The 20,618-nt window shown below is 56.0% G+C and overlaps 6 protein-coding genes across 6 annotated transcripts; 3 read left to right on the top strand and 3 right to left on the bottom strand.

Moving 5' to 3' along the window:
- Nucleotides 1-902: 902 nt before the first annotated feature.
- Nucleotides 903-2,617, top strand: CHGG_03945 (uncharacterized protein; the record flags this gene model as incomplete). The annotated part of the gene is made up of 3 exons (XM_001223158.1): nucleotides 903-945; nucleotides 1,084-1,155; nucleotides 1,497-2,617. 3 exons carry the CDS (start codon nucleotides 903-905, stop codon nucleotides 2,615-2,617), a joined length of 1,236 nt encoding a protein of 411 aa, XP_001223159.1.
- A 1,132-nt stretch (nucleotides 2,618-3,749) lies between these two features.
- On the bottom strand, nucleotides 3,750-4,391 carry CHGG_03944 (uncharacterized protein; the record flags this gene model as incomplete). The annotated part of the gene is made up of 1 exon (XM_001223157.1): nucleotides 3,750-4,391. One exon carries the CDS (start codon nucleotides 4,389-4,391, stop codon nucleotides 3,750-3,752), a length of 642 nt encoding a protein of 213 aa, XP_001223158.1.
- A 752-nt stretch (nucleotides 4,392-5,143) lies between these two features.
- On the bottom strand, nucleotides 5,144-5,677 carry CHGG_03943 (uncharacterized protein; the record flags this gene model as incomplete). Its single annotated transcript, XM_001223156.1, has 1 exon — nucleotides 5,144-5,677. One exon carries the CDS (start codon nucleotides 5,675-5,677, stop codon nucleotides 5,144-5,146), a length of 534 nt encoding a protein of 177 aa, XP_001223157.1.
- A 697-nt stretch (nucleotides 5,678-6,374) lies between these two features.
- CHGG_03942 (uncharacterized protein) lies at nucleotides 6,375-9,583 on the top strand (the record flags this gene model as incomplete). Its single annotated transcript, XM_001223155.1, has 2 exons — nucleotides 6,375-8,989; nucleotides 9,070-9,583. 2 exons carry the CDS (start codon nucleotides 6,375-6,377, stop codon nucleotides 9,581-9,583), a joined length of 3,129 nt encoding a protein of 1,042 aa, XP_001223156.1.
- Nucleotides 9,584-10,285: 702 nt separating this feature from the next.
- CHGG_03941 (uncharacterized protein) lies at nucleotides 10,286-12,904 on the bottom strand (the record flags this gene model as incomplete). The annotated part of the gene is made up of 5 exons (XM_001223154.1): nucleotides 10,286-10,888; nucleotides 10,949-11,802; nucleotides 11,857-12,403; nucleotides 12,457-12,602; nucleotides 12,658-12,904. The coding sequence occupies 5 exons, from the start codon at nucleotides 12,902-12,904 to the stop codon at nucleotides 10,286-10,288; spliced, it is 2,397 nt and encodes a 798-aa protein (XP_001223155.1).
- Nucleotides 12,905-15,439: 2,535 nt separating this feature from the next.
- On the top strand, nucleotides 15,440-17,054 carry CHGG_03940 (uncharacterized protein; the record flags this gene model as incomplete). Its single annotated transcript, XM_001223153.1, has 3 exons — nucleotides 15,440-15,845; nucleotides 15,935-16,149; nucleotides 16,206-17,054. 3 exons carry the CDS (start codon nucleotides 15,440-15,442, stop codon nucleotides 17,052-17,054), a joined length of 1,470 nt encoding a protein of 489 aa, XP_001223154.1.
- Between the last annotated feature and the right edge of the window lie 3,564 nt (nucleotides 17,055-20,618).

The raw sequence follows: 20,618 nt of genomic DNA, 5'->3' as shown, positions 1-20,618 counted from the left end.
GGTTGAGCTGGGTAGGTACCTATCGAGTCTGTACTTGATCCCTTGACCAACAGATGCCCATACTCGCCGGTCTCTGGCCTAATTCACGGTGAGAATTGTTCTCGCGCTTGCACGATGTATCTGCCGTTCTGTTTTACCGTCTGCTTTGGCAGGCTGCTACCTAATGATGCCGCCATGTCTTGCCGGTGAGAGAATGCCTGACGCGACCGGTTAAGCCTTGGCTGTTGATGTTGTGTTCTCGTGGGGAGAGGGCATCCCGGCCGTTTGACGCAGCCGAGTGGAGGGAGACGGGTAGCTGCTTCGGTCCTCAGATGACCGGCCTGCAAAGTGCCAGTGGGCCCCGGAATGTCAACCGTCATCAACCGGCGCCCCAGGGGGGCCACGGGGGAGAGAACCGGCTGCCCCCTGTTCTGGGCTTCACGGCGCGTTGTTGTGCTGGTATCAAGTGACCGCATGCGTTTTCGCACACACGCGCCAGCCACAGAGTGTCGAGGCGCGGGAAGAGCCCATTTTTTTAGCAAAACGTAGCCAAATGAGTTTTATAGGGTTGGGTTTTATTTATGGTAAAACCTACTCCAGTAGCTAGATAGTGAACTGGGGAGACGGTTTCTAGCACGTCCGTCCAGAGGGTGAGTAGGTCTTGATGTTTCGCTTTTCCGTTCTTCGCGCTACGGCGCCTTTATATTTAGTCAGGGCCTTAGGGGATCGGACCCTCCTTGAGTTGAGGGGAGCAGACAATTCTTACTTTTCTTTTCCACACTTGCAGAAGTGACCTTTCAACTCGGGTCTCCGAACCGCGGCCCTGTGGCCAGAGGGCCAAACGCGTAGGCGTTATGAGGCCGTAATGGTAGGATTTTCAGTAGAAGTTTACTCTTTCTGAGCCATCTTCTCCCTCGTGTGACATGGACATGACAACGTGTGCGGCGCGTGGCCCAAGCGTTGGTGGTGTGTATGGTTTTCCGGTGTATCACTACTTTAATAGTAAACTTGACTAACTAACGTACCTAGTTAGTTACTCTTTTCTTTGAAGATATAATACACAGATATTTATAGGTACTATTCTATTACTTAATATTACTTTAGGAGGTGTGAGAGACAAGTGGCATCAAGGCGAGGCACAGGGGCACTGCAAGTGCCGACTCAATTCTGCTAATCGTAAGATGGGAGAAAGGAGGAGAGGCTGGAAGAGCTCTCGCGATACCGAGGCTAAATGCAAGAGCAGGTGGCACGTGCACTCCGACGGCAGGCGCCGTCACAGGAAGCTAATTAGGGTCTTATAGTAAGAGTATGATATTGTATTATGGTATTTTAGTTATGTCAGCTATATCTTGCTAGTGCCATCTATGGAAAGCGTTGAAGATGGCATCCGGTACATCGAGTAAAAGGTACCGCAGTCTGAGCGCCACCTAGGTCAGCACGTATATGTTTGGTGGCGTGGAACCTATATTTGCATCCTCGACGGCAGTGGACCGAACAAGTAAACCTTGCCAACCCAGGGGGAGGCACCAGCCCCGTTAAACCAGAAGGGTCTGCCAGGTTCCTGGGAGTCTGGTTGGACTGGAAACTCAACTGGAAGGCCCACCTGGTGGCGGTGGAGAAGAAGCTGAGGACCCAGAGCTATGCCCTGTCGAGGATCGTGGCAAAGACATGGGGAATGGGGCTAGCCAAAGCGCGAGAAGTGTACACAAAGTGCATCCGGTCGGCGCTGGCCTATGGCGCATCATCGTTTCACATCCCCACGGATGTGGGAGGCGAGCCGGTAAAGAAAGGCATCACTAAGGCCCTCGGGAAGGCCCAGAACAAGAGCTTGCGGATCGTGGCGGGAGCCTTTAAGTCTACCCCAATCTGTAACCTCGAGACAGAGACGTGGGTCCCACCATTGGACTTGTACCTAAACAAACGGCTTGCCGATTTCGAAAACCGACTCCAACGACCCGATCTGGACGACGGTCAAGGCGGCAAGAAGACGGCGGCGAGCGTTGTCCTCACCGCCTGCTGCAAGATACAGCAGAGGCTTAGCTCGAGGAGGGGCAACAGGGGCCGACCGCGAACCTTGGGACCTCAAGGGCCTACGGCGGTGGAGAGAGCCGCGGACACGGTCATGCGCTGGACGGGGGGAACCGTTGACACGAACAGGGTAGTAGAAGAGGCTTGGAAAGCGAGGTGGTTAAAGGAACGGGACGTCAGGGCAATCACCAGGCCGGCGGACGACTTTGACCATCAGCAGGAGACGCTATTCCGGAACGAAACCCTAAGGAGGCACGACGGTCTCAGCAAGGCGAAGAGCTCACTGCTGATTCAAATCCGGACGGGAGCAATAGGCTTACGGGACTTCTTGTTTACACGGGGAGTCCCGGAGGTTCTGACTCCTGCCTGCGAGTGTGGCGAGGGACGAGAGACTGCCGAACACCTGGTAGTGTGGTGTTTGGCCCCACCGGTGACTCGAAGATGGGAGAGAACTGGAATTCGGACACGACGGGACTTTTACTCTGTTCTACACGGCATCAATCCCACGACTGCACGGCTCGCGAGGAGAGTTCTCGACTGGCTGATGGACTCGGGGAAGCTGCCGATGTACAACTTAGCCAGGAGGCTCGAGCTGGAAGCGGCGGCCTGAAGCGCCCCCGTTCGGAGGCCAGGAGGCCTCCTCTCTTTGTATACGCAGACTCACCAGAACGCATCGTTCCTTGATTGTTGGATATGGGTTTTTTACCCGGCCCGGGAAGGGCACGGTTTTCCTGTACACTAAATAGCTGAGGGTCCGGCACGCCCTAGGGCATAGCGGAGTATGAATAATAATATATCCAAACTTGCAGCATCTTGCACAGACGGCCGCGGCCCACGGGTCCACGACGGCAGCTTCAGGTACTAGCGGCATCGCTTTTAGAGATTGCCATGTTATCCATTGCTTTCTAGCTCAAGTATGTTCATGAGAAGAAGAACTTCATAGTGAGAGTTGCGCTGCTTTCGCCTTGATCATGAATGTTGGCACCGAGGGCGAGGCCCGTCTAGCTCAGGCCTAGGTACCTTAGGTACCTACCTTAGTCTCTTCGGTACCCAAGGTACTTTGGCGATTAACGTGAGAAACTGATGGCCCGAGATAAACTGCCGTTTACCCCCCCCCTGTCCCCTGGAACCCATTTTTTTGGGCCCGTAACGATGTCATGCCGGCTCCCGCGACATATCAAACGGTTCAATTCGCAACGATCTGGGCAGTCCAGAAAGCGGCCTGGAGTGACAGGGCGTGTGTGCGTGTCCACCGGGAAAGAACTCACAGAAAAGGTTACGTGACCAACCACACCTGAATGACACTTGAATCCCCCGAGTTTATAGATGATAAGTAGGTAATCAGCATTGCTCAAAACTCAACATGTATTCAAGTTAAATAGGGAATATAAAAAGGAGTGCGGAAAACATGTATGGAGTTTTGTACCAAGGACTCAAGGAGGAATCGAACATGGGGTCTGACGGAAGAAGACAAGGACAGTCGTTTGGGAACTGTGATGCACTGCCGTGGCAGTTGCCCCATGGGTTATGCCCTCGGTCCAGGGTTTGTTGACACATAAAGGCAGCATTTCGCGTTATCGATTGTGAGGTTGAAAATATCCATAAGTATCTACAGTTGGTCAAGAGTCCGTCATTCTGTGACCAGCCAGCTAAGAAGATTGTTGAACCCAAGAAACCCAAGATCTAAAACCAAGACACAACTCCGGCAACCACTCAACCATGTATATACTCAGTCCCCGCCATCACCACCGCCCACGCCTCCTCCTCTGACCGCCACCCGCCATACCTTGCAGCGCGCCGTAGCCAATATTGCGCAACTCATCCAGCACCAATACAAACAAATACACCTTGATATGCTCCCACGCCCACCTCTTCAAGCTCGCCGGCGTGGCGGCCCAACCCACAACCCACAAGAACAGAATCACCCCCAACACTAACAGCCGCCGCATGGTCTCGCTGCCGCCAAACTCAGCCACTAGCAGCACGGCCACCTCGGCGAGTGCAAAGTGCCAGTAGTCGGCGGTGCGCCACACCCACAGCGGCACGCTGCCGGCGGAGGCAGGGTCATGCTCGAGGCGGCCGTTCCGTAGCACGCGCGCAGTGCTGCCCCCTGTCGGCAGCGACACAACAACGGCGGCACGCAGCGACGCGATTGCCCACTGGAAATAGAAGGCGCAGAAGAGAACGAGGCCAGCTACCAGCCGGTCCAGAAAGTAGGTTCCGGACAGGCTGACGGGGCCCGTTAGCCACGACACGGGCGCGAAGGGCGTCGCGGCCGTGTAGAGCAGGACGACGAGCGCGATGGACGCGATTCGGCGTGGGAGAATGGAGGTGTCGTTGAGAGCGGCGGCTGCGGGTGAGGGGGGCGTTTTGGTGGTGGTCATTTTGTTGTTGTTTTTCGTCTTCTTTCTTGTTTTCTCGTGGTGTTGCTGAAAAGATAATGTTGTAGAGTCGGATGAACGAGTGTGAATGGAGACCCAGTAGATAATTCCGTTACTCTGAGGAAACCATGGTGGGTATGACTTGATCAACGGAGCGACTAGGAAAGAACGCGCGTTCGGGTTCGAGGCAACCCTGATCAAACAAGGAACTTGGCATTGAACGAGAGGCTGGAGAGAAAAGAGAAGTCTTGGGATGGGATTGCGAGTTGCATTGTACACTATATATACTTTCCCAAGTCTCCTCGTTCCATCCCCGGTAACCTGGTATGGTTGATGCATCTCGGGTTGTGTTCCTGCTAGGACCTTGTGTCAGCGGCGGAGCTAACGCGAGTTGGGAACGCGCAGCTCGTGGGCCGCGTTCGAGCCCTCGTGGATGCCTATTGTGTGCCTGGAGCTGCCTGGCCCGAGTTCCCACCCGAACAAATAGCTCCTCTCGTTAATTTTAATTAGCGCTGGTGTGGCGCCCAAAACCCTCACCAACACAAGAACACGTCGCATCCGGAAAGAAAACGCGCAAAGGAAACGCAAACATGAGATTGATGAGGAAAGCTCAATAGCGTTGCCTTCATTATCCTGGCGTCGAGACGCAGCTGCTACAGCGCCTCGCCTGCCATCAACTTTCTAGTCCCCGACTCCTCCCAGCTCTTCCAACCCCTGACTTGAGCCCTACCTAACATAGTCGAGCATGCTGTCTGTCACTTGTCCCCTTGCCACCCATCCTGATCCGTCCTATGGATCTCCTCTAGCGATGTCTTTTCGTAGTAGTCAGACCCAAACCTTAGCGGAAGACAGACCAGGTCGTTAAAACAGGCCTTCCCCTCCGGGCACTTTAACTTTTCCTCCCCTCCGCATATCTCAGCAAACGGCCAACAAATGCCAGGTCCGTCGCACGAAGGCCCGCACAAGTCGGCAGTTCTCGGATCGGCAATGCAGCTCTCGATGCGCTCGTTGCAGTCATCCATCAACGACCAGCCCCCACAGAGCGTGTAGATTTGTTGCTTGGAGATGTCTATGTCCTGGCAGGTGCCCGGGCATCCTTCATCCCAACTGTTGACCCACCGGGTGCAGTCCGTCGAAAGGGGAATGCAGGTTAGGTTTCCGGCGCAGTCTCCGAGTGTTTGACCGCAGGCTTGACCGACCTGTGATGGTGGGGAGTCAACGTGGCCCGCAACACCCGCTCGGATGCCGATGAAGAATCCTATCACGGAGAGGAGTGTCGTGTGATGCATGCTGAGCGGGAAGAACGGGAGTAATTGCAACTTGGCTGGGTGGAAGAAAAAGGGAAAGAGCCCTTAATCCCAGGGAAAGGAGACTTGTTAAAATAATGATGGCTTTTCCTGGTCTTCATGGACCTGGCCATCTTGGACATTCTAATCGGTGTCTATAAATACCTAGGTATCCCAGTCTGAACGTCGACCGCCCAATGGCAGCGTCCCCATGCTCGTCGAGATTACTTGGCAATATCTTATGTTAACTCTGCCATATTAGCCTACACCAGCTGCAGCGCTCGGCATGCTCCGGGTGCTGCTTTTGGGGTAGTCAACACAGTGAGATCAACGTCAAAACTCCGACCCATCCATACTTGGGCCCTCTCCCGGCACCATACCGTAGCACCAGAGACCGACAGTTGAGACAGGCCTCGATCGTCCCAGCGGTGTGGGGAGGGGGCCTTGGCAGAGGCACGGAGCAATTCTGATGTTCGGAGGACTAGTTACTTTAGGTCGTATTTTTTTAAGGATGGTGTTTCGGCGGGGTCAATGCGCCCTGCCCCACCACACTTTTCCAGCCGGCCCACTAACGCGGTCCCGCCCAAAGCACGCGTCTCCTTTTCAACAACGACAACACCAACAACTTCTTGTCTTTTTGTTTTGTTTCTATGAATACCACTTGACCGATTAATGACACACAGCATTGGGTTAGATCACAATGCTTGCACAATCATCCCCCATTACCTTTCCTGACAGCTCCTCCCCCGTCACAGCGAAGAGGCCACGACCTACCAACGCGCCGAAAGCTTTAAAACCTCGCGTCCTCGGCGGCTTCCTTGCCGACGACGAATCTGACGACGAGGCCTTTTCTGACCAACCGTCACCAAAGCGGCGCATGCTACAACGAGATGCCCAGGACACACAAAATACTCAAAACGCACAACACCCCCACGCAGATGCCGAATTACAACCCAGGGGAGACCTGAACGAGACCCTGCCGGCCGCCCAGCCCGTCGCCTCAACCTCATCCGACAGCCAGCTGCAGGACGACTGTGGGGGAGAAGCAGAACGCTACGAACGTCTCTTTGGAAACCAGGGATTGCCGACACTGGCAGCATTCACCAGCAAAGACCCGCGCCCAGCTTTGTACCAAATCTCGACATGTTCCGGCCAAACGATCCCTATCCGAGAACGCAAGCCCACCGCCGCAGTCCCCTACGCAAGCATAGTAGCAGCGCGCTCTAGGACCAAAGATGGCCGCGCACACAAGAGCTACTACGGCATCGCCATACACGAACTCATCGACAGCGCGAGCAAGGAACTTACCCGAGCGAGCAAGCCCGAGTTTTCAGCGGCGTCCATAACACCGCCCACCAACCCAGACAAGCCGCTTCGCTCTGTAGAGGCACAACACACAGACCCCAAGAAGTCCAAGCCCGCCATGCTTTGGACCGAAAAATACCGCGCCCGCACCTTCATGGACCTCTGCGGAGACGACTTAACCAACCGCCAAGTGCTCCGCTGGCTGAAGCGCTGGGACCCCATCGTGTTCCCCCAAGCGGTCAACAAGAACAAATCCGTCATCAGGCGCCTCCACAGCGGGCCGCAGCAACAACAGGGCCAGTCGGGCCAGCAGGGGCAGCCGCCTGAGGAAGAGAAACCCCATCGCAAAATCCTGATGCTGCACGGGCCGCCCGGTCTTGGAAAGACTACCCTGGCGCATGTCTGCGCACGTCAGGCCGGGTACGAGGTCATGGAAATCAACGCCAGTGACGAGCGGAGCAAGGATGTGGTCCGGGGCCGGATCCGGACCAGCCTAGGCACCGAGAGTGTCAAGACGGTGGAGCACAAGAAGCCGGAGCCGGGGAAGCAACCCAAGGTCGCTCGCCCGGTGTGTGTGGTTGTGGACGAGGTCGATGGCGTGGTCGGCGGGTCCGGGGGGTCGGGGGAGGGTGGATTCGTCAAGGCGCTGATCGACCTCGTGCTGCTGGATCAGAAGAACAGCACGGGAGGTGCAGCGACGGCGGGGGCGGGGCGCAGGAAGAAGAAGGGGGATGACTTCAGACAGATGAGGCCGCTGGTGCTCATCTGTAATGACGTCTACCATCCCTCGTTGCGCCCACTGCGGCAGTCTGGCCTGGCAGAGGTCATCCATGTCGGGAAGCCGACCGTCGAGGCGGTGGTTACCCGGTTGAAGACCATTTTCGAGAAGGAGGGTATCCCTTGTGAGAAGGACGCTGCGCGAAAGTTGTGCGAGGCCGCATGGGGCATGACTAGCGGCATCGATGCCAAACGTGGGGCGGAGGGCAATGCAGAGGGCGATCTTCGAGGTGTCATGGTGGTAGGAGAATGGGTCGCCGGTCGGCTGAGGGCGACTTACCCAGAGACCACCCATACGCTCACTCGACAGTGGCTGGACCGCCATATCATCCACGACCTCGCCCACGGCGGGGGTGGTGCCCGAGGCCTCGGACGCGGCGGTACCAAAGAGATCGTCACTCGTATTTTCCAAGAAGGCGCGGGCTTCCCAAAACAGTCCGCGCCGGCCCAGCAAACCACCAAAGTCACTCGCCACGAGCAACCTCAGGCCCAACTCGGATTCGCCGAACAACAAAAAAAGTACGCCATGACCCGCCTCCGTGAGATGATCGAGACGTCGGGCGAAGTCGACCGCATCATGACCGAGATCTTCCTCGAATACCCGAACCGCGACTTCAATGATGACTCCTTCTTAACCAAGCCAGACCTTGCTTACGAGTGGTTGCATTTCCACGACACTTGCTCCTCCCGCATATTTTCCAGCCAGGAATGGGAGCTTGCACCATACATCAGCCAACCCATCCTGGCCTGCCACCACCTCTTCGCTTCGCCACGGCGGCACCAGCCTCAGACAACGTCCGGCTACGGCGGGAAGTGGGGCGAGGCGGCTGATGACAGCGAAGGCAACGAACCACCCCTTCCGTTCTCGGGCCCGCGGGCGGACTATGCCGCGTACGAGGCCGAAAAGATTAACCGCGCCGTGCTACAGGGGATCCACGCCCAGCTGCCACCAACCTTGACGCGTGCGTTCCGCAGCCCCGAGCACATCGCGACCGACTTCCTCCCCTACCTCATCCGCCTAGTCTCGCCCGACGTGAACCCCGTCATGGTGGGCGGAAGCAACGACAAGTCTGGCGCGGTCGCGTCGGTGCGGAGGGAAGCGGAAAAGGCCATGGTCAAGCGTGCCGCACAGGTACTGGCCGAGGTGGGCATCGCACTGCACAAGGGCAAGATCGAGCCGGACGCGGCCGCTGGCCCGGCGACGCGGACCCAGTGGGTGTACCGGATGGAACCGTACGTCAAACCACATCCCCACGCTTCCCCTAAGCACCCCCTTAACAAACCAAAACAAAATGCTAACCCCAGCCGCGTAGGGACCTCGATGCGCTCGCCACCTTCGAGACCGCCACCGCCTACCTCCTCGCCTCCCACGCACCCACCCGCTACGCAGTGCGCCAGGTGCTCGACCAGGAGCTGTACAAGACCCTTGCCCAACGGGACAGCGAAGCGCGCCAGGCCCGCCTCAAGACCGGCGGCGGGGACCCGCATCAACCACCACCACAACCACGCAACAACACATCCACCGCCAATCCTTTCCTCACCCCCCTGCAGCAGAACCGCCGGCCAGACGAGCACCTGAACCCGAACAAGAACACGACGGCGGGGGCGGCGGTGAGGCGCGACTTTTTTGGGCGTGTCATTGCCGAGCGCCCGCTACTAGCAACCGGCGCGGCGGAGGATGGCAAGGCGAGGAAGAGGAAGGGTGGGGGAAGGGGGGAAGAGGCGGTGGGTGGTGGCGGGGGGATGGTGTGGGTGACGTATCACGAGGGCATGAACAATGCGGTGCGGAAGCCGGTTTCGTTAGAGGAGTTTCTGCGGGGGTTTTAGGGGTTTGGGGTTTGGGGGGGGTTGGCTGACTGACTGACTACTTGCTGTGTGGGTAGGTGGATGGATGGGAGGTCCGTTCGCGGGTTGGGCTGGGTCTGTGGTGTACTACTAATAATGTCCTGGCTGGCTGGGTGGCCCTATTTGTATGTATGTCCTGTCTTCTTGATATGATGGCGTAGAGCTCGCTTTTGTATGAGTGTATGCAATGATATGTGTTTATGACCAGGCTTGCTGTCTTGTTTTCTCAGAACAGGTCACCAGTGCGGTTGGCTGAGACGGAGTGTCGTCGGAAGTCGAACCCACTTTTGCGGCTCTTTCGGCCGGCTTGGCGTCGATGTCGATTTGGGACCCGGCGACCGATCCGGCCCCACTTGGTGGCTTTCGCCCATGCTGGGTGGGTGCTTTTAGATCACGATTGGCTGCTGTGCTGCCCACAGTTACACGAGATCTGGAGAAATGCACAGCACAGAGCAGTGGTGGGGTTCATGCACATGGGTACTTTTTGGGAGCCAGGATGCAACGACCGAGGGTGATGTGCCCAAGAACAGGTGCCGTTGCGCCCGTCAACCTTGTATTGCGAAGAAATATCAGTTATTCCAAAACCAACAAGCCGGCGTCGGGTACCGCTTGATAGCCAAAAAGATCACTCGTCGCCCAAAAAAGAACCCAAACACACATAACCAAAACCACGTCTATCCCCTTCTATTCCCGCCCGCTCCACTCCGACCCCCTCCCCTGCAGGTTTTGAACCGTGCTCGCTACCGCTGTCTCGATATCGATGTGGAAAAATGGCCTGTTCACCCCATAGATCGGCACCAGCCTCCTCCCACCAACATTCTTCGACGAAACACGAGACACCTCGGCATCGGCGCCAGCAGCCTCGATGTCGACTTCTCTCGCCTTGGAGCTGGTCTCAGCCCCCTTTAGGCTCCCACCGGCTCTCGACCAGTCACCACCAGTTTCGGCAGCACCAATCAGCGGCTCCAGTTCACTCTTGTCGTCACTTGAGGGCGCGGAACCGACAATGACACGGTTGCGCCTGCTGTCGGTGCCGAACCCGCTCGCGACGAGCGCGCGCTTGGTCCAGCGGTTGGAGACACCCGCAAAATGCCACTCGACATGGTCTGGGGCGGCGTAGCGGTTGAACTGGTTACGTAGGTCGATGAGCGCCTGGGCTGCGGTCACGTCGAGGGCGTTGACGCCAGTGAAATCGAGAATGACGGCGCGTAGGGTGGGGCGTGCGGCAATCTCTTCAGTATCGGTGGCTTGTCCGCGACGGGGGCCGGGGTCGTTCCACGGGCGGTCCTGTGTGTTGTTAGGGATCATGATCAACGGCGCGCGGTGAGCTGATCAGAAATGACTTACGCCAATTTTGTCGTACTTGTTAAGCTGGGTGCGGCGCGTATGCTTGAAGATATAGATGGTGAGGTGATCAAGGTGCCGAGCAGAGTTGATGTAGTTCAGGCCCTCACCAAAACGGTAGACGAACACTCCGGGGTAAGGGGATTTCATGTTAATTTCCGGGTTCGACACGTCATTTCGATTGATATCGAGGAAGGCGGTGTGGCCTCTCTCAACAGCACTCTCCCCAGTATAAGCGGCACCGCCCCGGACGCTGTCCCGCGTGACGGTTTGCACATTCACCTTGCCGAGGAACCGACCGGGGCTTTTTGCGATGCGGAAGAGTAAGACGGCGGCCGATGCGCCGACGGTGACGTAGATACCATTCTCAATTGAAGTGAAAATGGACACGAAAACACCTGCGAAGAAGATGACAAATTCGAGTGGGGAGGTTTGCCAGTACTGGTAGACTTCCCTTGGGGGAGAGATAAGGTCGCCAACCGCATGGATGATGATGGCGCAGAGCCCGGCAGATGGGATGTAGAAGAAGACGGATGTCAATGCGTATAGAGCCAAGAGGACAATGATGGCGGTAAAAATGCCGGCGAGAGGGGTCCTGACCCCGGCTTTCGACTTGATAGCTGTCCGTGAGAAGGACCCGGTAGCGGGATATCCGCCGAGGAAGGGACCAAAAACGTTGGTGAAGCCGATAGCAACAAGCTCTTGAGAGGGGTTGATAATGTAGTTGTTGACGCGGCCAAACGACTTGGAGATGGATATATGTTCAATCAGAAGAACCAAGATGGTCATCGGAATGTCAGGGCCGAGAGCCTGTAGAATTTCGATGTTGAGTTCAGGGGCACCGACGTGTTGGAAGCCTGAGATGAGAGCAGGTCAGCGAATGACTATGCAATGGTGGAGATGCCACTTACCACTCGGGACTGGTCCGAGGATCTTGAATTTGGCCTTTTTCGGGTCGGTGACCGTACGGTTGGCTAACCAACTGACAAGGATATAAAGGATAACGATAAAGGCCATGCGTAGGGTTGAGAGAAAAAACCACATCTTTTGGCGGCGGGGGTTTTTCCTACCCATGTAATTACAAAACCAACGGATAAAGTAGAGGCCGAACAAAGCAGACAGCCCCATGGCAGCGTCCAATTTAGTCCTAGGCAAACCCTTAAGGGTGTCGATAATGACGAGGTAGGTTGGCTGGCGCGTGTTGACATCGGAGATACCCAATAGGCCGGGGACCTGGCCCGAGGCGATGCTGATGGCTGAGCCCGTCATGAAAGAGCCGATAGCGACTAATGAGATAAACTCGACGAGGAAGCCGAACCTGATCAAACCCAAGAACAAGAGGACGATACCGGAGATGAGGGCAAGACTTCGGGCGATGGTCTCGGCGGCGAGGTCTGGGTGTGAACTTTGCACGTTGATGACGATATTCCCAACAATGGTGGACATGACAGCCACCGCCTATGGAATGATTAGCGCGCGAAGCAGATCGCAGCGGCGAGGGGTAAACACACGCCAATGGTAATGTCCTTAGACGTCGCGAAGGCCCAGTACAGAATGAAACCGACGAAAGACGTGTAAAGACCAAACTCGGGAGGCAAGTTTGCGAGCTTGGCGTAGGCCATACCCTGCGGCACGACGACGAAGCCCACCGTGACGCCTATAGCTGTTAGCTATGCCTCTGCCGAGAAGACATGCATTGATTCTGCACTCACCGGCGATGAAATCACCCAGTAGCCATGTTAGGTTATAGTGGAAGATCCACCCGACGAATGGGAACAGCTCCTTGAGATATGCGACGGTTCCAGGTATTGTCGGGAACAGGTAGAGCAAGGCATCGGCGACACTCGGTTCCTCCTCGACGTAGGAATCGTCAGCGTGGAAAGCCGAGTCGTCAACAGCCAGGGCGGGGTCGATCCCGAAGAACCTCTTGACGCGGTCGGTGCGGGTATCCGGAGCCATGTTGGTCGGCTGTTGCAGTGCGGGACGCGTTGAGATTGAGGTTGCAGCGGGAGGAAAGGATGATCCGCAGGTTGGGTCTTATATCAATGCAAAAGAAGACGTAGCTCCACGTGCTGGATTAGGTGACCCCCAAATGCGATGGTGAGGCCCCTGCCCTCAGCTGAGCTTTATTGTGTGAGCTAACACGGCAGGCTAGCGAAGCAGAGGGCGGATTATCAGGGGTGGCAAACAAGGTCTCGATCTGAGAGTTCGAGCACGCGTTCGGAGGCGTCTTGTGCATGCTAGTTGGTGCCGCGGGATGGTCACATACAATCGCTGATCTTCCCAACCAGACGGGCGGCGATGACACACGGGAATGGGGAAACCCCTCGCTCGCCCTCCACGCGAGGGTCTGCGAGCACGCGGAGAAGACCGGGACTGGGGTAGGGCGGTTATGCAGGTGGTGTGGACGGCCGCTTTCGAGGGCATGGGTTCCCTTGCAGGTCCTCGGGTGTTGTGTAACGGATGATGGGGGCCCAGGCGTGGCGAGCAAGAACGTTTCTGAGCAGGTTTGTTCCAGAAGTTATTGAATTACTGTAATTCGCCAGACAAGAGAGACATCGCGCAAAAAGTGTTCCAGCCGCTGTGGATCTTGCCGAGAAGGTACATACCTATCCTTCCCCGGGACCCAACAACGACGGTGGCTGCAGATGGGGCAGAAATGGGCGGGGAGCAGTTAAGCTCATAACCCAGTCAAGGTCGCCATTGACCACCCTCGCAAGCCGGGGAGAAATAAAGAATGGAAAGTCCTTACACAGTACCCCCAAGATGCCATCTTGCGTAAACCCCCATTGTTGCTTGCATATGGGATCTCTTGGCTGCCTTTGTGTCCAACCTCCGCGGCGATGTCGAGGCGAGGCTGGGAAGGCCGAGCGGACGCCAATCAAGGCATTTGCACATCTGGGTGGCGAACGGGAGGTTTTTGCCCAGGAGGACCAAGAATACCCCAGGAAGCTTGGGAAGCTTGGGAAGCTTGTTCACCTCGGGGCGTTTTGCTGGGCGATGTGGGCGTTCTGGGCGAGACTCGGCAGACAGACAAAAGAAACGATGAGTCGATGACCTGTGATGGTGCATGATGGCGCAAAGCCACGTTTGGGTTTGCCATACCCGCATCAACTCGCGCTCTTCATGCGGCACAAGCGCCAAAAAGTGGTAGGCAACAAGTCCGATTCTTGGGCAGGAACGAAGAGAGAGCTGGGCTGGGCTGGGCTGGCTCACACCGTCGAGCTGTTTCGGTCACTTCCAATTCTGGCAAGTGCCATATAAAAGGGCCCACTCATTCGGCTCCGCCTGAGACATGATTGGCTAGGAGCTAGAAGCACCTCAATCACACCATTTTCGGAGCTTCTCATCCAATTCAACCTCCTTCCTTCCTTCCACACCTGGCCCGTACCGTGTTGCTTTGTTTCCCAAACGCATGAGCACCCGAGGCTCCCCGCCGTGGCTTTCCAGGTTTCACTCAACCCTATCATCATTTCCCCATCTTGGCTCCTTGGTCAGATTTTAGTTAGAACGTGGGGGTAGCCCGCAGCATGCCCTCCGCCTAAAGAAGACAAAAAGGGAGCTGCTGCCCACCCATTCGCATGACGACATTTCAGGGGTTCTCTTGCGCGATCAACCGCAATCCCTCGACGACCAACCGTTCCCAGGATTTTGCAGACGGCACGCGACGACCCCAACCCGCCCGCAATTTGTCCCTCCACGTCCTCGGACCCCCCGAGGTTCAGCAACCCAGCAACGTGGTTCCGGCGTGGAGATTGAAACATTCAGCTGAACACCGGGTCTCCGTTGACTCGAGATGAGGCAGGCTCACGTTCTCGGGGAGGACGAGATTTCCCATCAGACCCGGCAGTTTGGTGCGATGGCGAAGCTCGTGGGATTGCCGATCTCGATGCGTGCGCGGGTTTTCCGACGGCCATGTGTCGTGGCAATTTGATGAGCAAAGGCTTCGCCCAGATCTGGGCCGGGTTTAGTCGCGCACACCTCCGAGAGCCATGCGGTATACCGGGAAACCGTCAGCCCAGCTTCGAGAAGCCGGCTTGGAAGACCTTCACCGATGCTTCGCGATCTCTGGCGTGCCCGGCGCCAAGGGAGCAGAACGGCTTCAGCCCGACCGGCGTTGCCGATTGTTTGAGCCCTTGTTAGATGACCACCTGTCGTTTCTGTCTGCCGTCCTGAGAAGGACCAAGTAGCAACCGCGCCGTCGAGTAGCCAGCTGAACAGCCCGCGGCTCTGAAGAGTCGCGCAGCAAAACCCGCGGTGAACTCACACCTACACACACACACACACACACACACACACACAAAAACAGACATACACACGAGTACACCAACCGAGGGCCGAAGGACAAAATATTGATGAGAACGAGAGAAGCTCGTTGAAACAGCACTTTTAACTTTCAACATCACGGGAATAATGCCATTCCTGACCGGGTCATTTGGCTCGTGACCTAACTTTCCTGTGCTAACCAGTGGCGTTATCACGCCTTCTTACGCAATGCAGCTCCGCCGTGCTGTCTCTCCATTTGCACGAAAGGCACCCCAGCTTGGCGGACCTATCGCGCAAGCCCATCTTGCTGGGTGTTACATGCTGTTTACGTGGCGAATCCATCGTTGTCCCCCAACTTACTCCAGACGAACGCAGGCTATTGCTTCGTTTGGCTGTCTCAGTCGCTGCTTTTGCAGCGGCCTCGTCCGCCAAAGTTGGGGGTACTCGGGACTAAGACGGCCCGAGTCTGGGTGCCCAAGGCTGTCCGAGTTGGGGACTCCGGGTCCTGGCGCTTATGATGGTCTCCTGGCCCACGACGATGGTGTGCTCAACCACCTCCTCATATTTGATGCACGAGTCGCAGGGAACTTGAGAACGCAAGCATGCACTGCTCTTGCGTCAGCGGGCAACCACTGTAACCCATTCCTCCGGATCCACGCGGCATTTGAATCGGATTGAGTGACATCGCTACAATAAGATCGGAAATGCAATCCACTGCTGCAGGCCGCCCGGCCTACAGCCCTGAGTTCGAGGCTGAGAGCTCGTTTCCCGAGAGGCACCTTGACGATGACAAGACTCCGGCCTCGGGTGTCGAGCCCGACCGCTATCGCCCAGCGGCCGCAAAACGGCAGCCTCGGCAGGTGTTTGAGCCCAGTCTCCCAACGCTCTACGCTAGGGATTGGCCTGGGGAAAACCAGCCTCTTGCCCGTGACAGCCATGTGAGTCCCACATCAAAGCATCCCCGTGTCGTTTTGTCCGCTAAATCCGGGGCCAGATAACCTCTCATCCTGCGCTGCCCGTCAACAATGCCATCCCCGCCCACTTTCCACAGACAACTGCGCCTTTGCAAGGAGAATGGCCCTCATTCAGTGAGCAGCCTCACGATGGGCGCTTATGGCAATCAACCCGCCCGGAACTCAGTGTCGACGACGATTCCGACTCGATCCAGAGTCGCAACGACAGCCTCGAGGAGTTTTGCCTACCGATGCCGACGCTGCCCTCCACCCAGAAACCCCGGCGGCGAAGCTCACATCGCGTGACAAAACCTGCAAAGGCATCATCAGGCTCGATAACAAGCCACCACCCAGCCGCGCGTCCAGAGAGACCCTATATTCCGGACTTCGACTATAACACCGACTGGTTTGACGCTTCGGATGCCGCGGCAGCCTTCTTTCCCCAAATCAACCACGATCAGCCAGTAGCCGCCAGTGGAGGCGAAATTGAAATTGCCTACCGAGATAGTTCCTCTTCGTCCAAGGTGGACTCCAAACGAATTGCCCACAAACTGTCCGAGAAAACACGACGCAACAGATTGACCATCGCGATACGGGAGATACAGAAGTTGCTCCCCTCTGGGGCTGACGGCGATGACCAGACCATGCCCCAGGCGCAGAAAGACGCGGACTTTGTGGTCAGACCGGGGGTGCCGAGTAGTAAACTTGATATCGTGGAGATGGCCGTTGGGTTCATCAGAGACTTGAAAGAGAGAAACAAGGAGACGGCGAGAAGGTTAAGAGAGGCTGAGAGGGCGTTAGAACAGTGCCAGTGCCGGCGTGGGAGAGGGGACACAGTCTCGAGCTCATCATCATTGAATCTTCCGGCCATGGGAGGTGGCGCAGGTTAACGCATCATGGCATATGTATTTGTTTGTGGTTGAACAGGACCGGACCGATAATACCGAGTAATTCTAGTTTTCTGGACACTACCTTTATTCCTGTCAACATCCTATTCGCAGGGCTTTTGGCACCGACAGTTCCATCTCGCAAGCTAGCCCCAACTCTACCAAAGCTCCCCAGGAAGTTAGTCTGTCCTCCAAAATCTGGACACCCTCCTTCCCTCTGTGTTGCTCATCCCCATTCATTCTCGGTCGCCATTTGAGTCACTGTAAATTCGGTATTAACCCCTCACTCCGAACAGAAGCACACAACCCCGCTCTTTGTACCACCACACAGCCATCCTCCCCGCAAATCTCTCATATCCCCTCTCCCATCCCCCAACTGTATTGACATACATACCACCTCCCATCCGACCCCCACACATACCCAGAGTGGCAAGGAAAGAGGAAAAGGGAAAGGGGGGAAGGGAATGACCGGAGGGCCCGCCCCAGCCGCTCACAATCCTAGACCGCCACTCCATTGAGTGAGTACATACTCCCCAGTCCCCACCTCGCAACAGAAAAATGAAAACTGGGGTTCCCCACCCCCCCGGCTTGTGGTTCCCGCTCCCGCTCCGGCTTACACTACATACACTACTAGTGTCCAGTCCACCGCACTAGCTCCCATTGGGAACCAGCCACGAATAAACTAGTGTATTCAATTAAGGTTCTGACCCCCCGGGGACTCGCTTCCGACTGGCTGGCTGGCTGGCGGGCTGGCTGACGGGGGCTGTGTTAGTGCGCGCGCCACGCGCAACGGCGGGGGCCCGATCGTGGGGTGCGTTCGGGTTCCCTGGCGGCTGGGTAATGGGTGGAAAGGTGTGTAACCATGCTCTGGTCCGTGGTTTGGTGTGCCCTCGAGCCGGTTGCTGGTTGCAACTTGCAACTTGCCGGTCGGTCGGTAGGGACCGGGGGGTTGGAGGCGGAGCGGATCGGACCGGGCCGGGTGCGGCTGGGCTGGGCTGGGCTGGGCTGGGCTGGGCAAGGCAGGGCAAGGTTCCGGCTGGGCTGGGTTGTGGGACTTGCTCTGTTGTGGTCGGATCCTTGCTGGTGTCGGGTAGATGCATCGTGCATACATGCTTGTGGTTATTGTATGGAGGGAGACGGGTAGCTGTTTCGGTCTCAGATTACCAGGACTGCAAAGTGCCAGTTGACGCCAGTGGTCCCGGGTCATGGAATATCAACCGTCATCAACCGCCCCGAAGGGACCCAGGACCGGCCGCTGCCTGTTTGGGCTTCATGACGCGCCGTCGTGCGTCTCAATTGGCTACATGCGTTTGCCCACCCACACACGCGCCAGCCACATCATGTCGAGGCGCTTACCACGCCTCGCTTCCATTGCAATGTGATCGATCTGGAAAATTATCACGTCCGCGCATTCCACTCGCTGTTAAATTTGCACATACGATGTTAGAGAGAAGCCTCAATAAGTGGGGTCTGTTATCCAATGGCTCCCTGCCTTCTATTCTGGTGTCTCGAACGCCTTCGCTTTGATGTACCTATTTCAAGTTGTGTCTGCAAGATATTACATGTAACTAAGGTAGGTACTGGCATCACACCACATCAAACAATATAATTATCATCATACCACGTAATATGGACACAAACAAAACAATCCAGCTGTATAGAGTTACTGGTTATCAAAGGACCCATCCTGTGTCCGAGTTGAGGTGTCAGGGGGTTGCAAGCGGTTAGGATTGAACGTAGCACAATACACCGTTCAAAGAACCTCTCGTTCTCTCCGGCCATATCGGCACTCCTTGCAACACAGGTGAGATCCGACCCCGGTAGGATCTAGACCGCTCATCAATCTGCGTCTGTGATGTGCTTCGTGGGAGAAGCTGCATTCTCTAGTCTACAACAAAACATCTTATGGCCGCATGGAATGTAGCGGGTTGGAGACTGCACGCTTAAGAGCTGTTTCAATTTTGCTAGTAGCCTAGTCCTAACACCCGGTACAGGCTATGCACTGACGATTTCCTTGTCTCTTGTCATGGTTTTGCGATCTATCAGTTGTCTCTTACGGGTCAAATTCTCAAACTTATTGTCGGTCAGAATGTCCCAGCCGCTTGCATCGCAGTCGCAACAGCGCCATTCGATGCGTGGGCCAAATCTTTTGTCCAAGTACTCTCTCTCCCTCCGGATTCCCTCAGGACTCCTCTGGTACATTGTTATATGTTTGTTTAAGGCCCTGTCTACTTTGGAATCTAATCGTTGTTTCGAACACGAGCTGCATGACACATTTACCTGGAAACTGGTCAGTATCTACATGTAGGTGTATATAGGCGCTTTTTACAACGATAGGTACACCGGCTACTTCGTAGCCAGCGGCATTGCAAGCGAACGAGGTCATCATGTATCTCTTGTTCTACAATGGAAGCCCAGGTAGGGAATCCGGCGGCTGGTGTGCTTATTCTTTTGGTAGTTACATAAATGGATAAATATACAGAACAAAGCCCTAGCAGGAAAGGTGGACCCAAAACTGTGGACCCTACGTCCATGGGGGGTTTCCCAGGGGCGCTGGCTCAGAGCCTACCGGCCCTGCCCAAAGTTAGAGTCAGTGTCTTCGGTACATACAGAGAAAAATCTGGACTCTATGCAGGGTCGAAAGTCCGAGAAGTCGAACAAGCCCTGTGCCGCCTTCAGATCGAGATGGCTTTTGTTGAAAGCTAAACCCATCAGTGGTGCGCGTCCCGGGTGTGGTATGGGTGCACACAGCATGTGGGGGATTCACCCTGGTGTTGCTGCGAGGTTCTGTTTGTTCGTCGTGTTCGGCCTACCTACCTAATCAAGCCTAGTCCACTAGTTATTGGAGTGGGTTGGGGTGGCGGGGGTTGGGATGGGAGCATCCTGGTCGGCTGGGATTGTCGGGGACCGGGTGCGCGCGTGGTACACACTCATGTGGCTGTTGTGTCACGTTTGTCGGGGCGCTATATTGAAGTCTGGGCCTGTTCTAGGGTGGGTAGTATGTTGTGAACGGGCGGTGGTTGTGGATTGTTTGAGTCACTTGGGTAGGGTCTAGATTCTATATCGGCATTGGTCAGTCGTCTTGTCTCAGGGTTGTGCAACACAATGTCTCTATTGCTTTATTTGTTGTTCGTTGCTTATTATCGTAGTGTTACAAGGGCTGGGATTCCAGGGCTTGAACAATCAGCTGCCGGGGGAACCGGCAAAACCAAATGTATTGACAAGAATAATCTTCAATGGCCTCGAGAAGTCCATGAAGAGAGAAAGAGAAGTTCCGGAGCTATCTGACATTCTGAGTCTTTCTTATACATGAGGGGTTTCGATGAGAAGGTGAGGAAGGGCGTTTGACGCGGACGCCAATGAAATTAGTGAGGCTGACCGATGAAGGAATGAGTGGCTATTGATTTCTGAAAACGGTTGGTGATGGTTGTGTTCACGTGGTGATCCGTGTGACACCATCTCCCCCTTTCTCAAGCTCGGCCCCGAGCGATGTCTGCCAACACTCTGGAGTCCACCGGCTTATCAAGGTGTGAGAGATGGTACGCTGCCAGCTCGCCTTTCGATCCT

This window comes from Chaetomium globosum, genomic scaffold (assembly GCF_000143365.1).
Source record: "Chaetomium globosum CBS 148.51 scaffold_4 genomic scaffold, whole genome shotgun sequence".
NCBI classification, from domain to species: domain Eukaryota; kingdom Fungi; phylum Ascomycota; class Sordariomycetes; order Sordariales; family Chaetomiaceae; genus Chaetomium; species Chaetomium globosum.
Note: the sequence above shows the minus strand (reverse complement) of the source record. Positions and strands in the feature narration are given on the sequence as shown.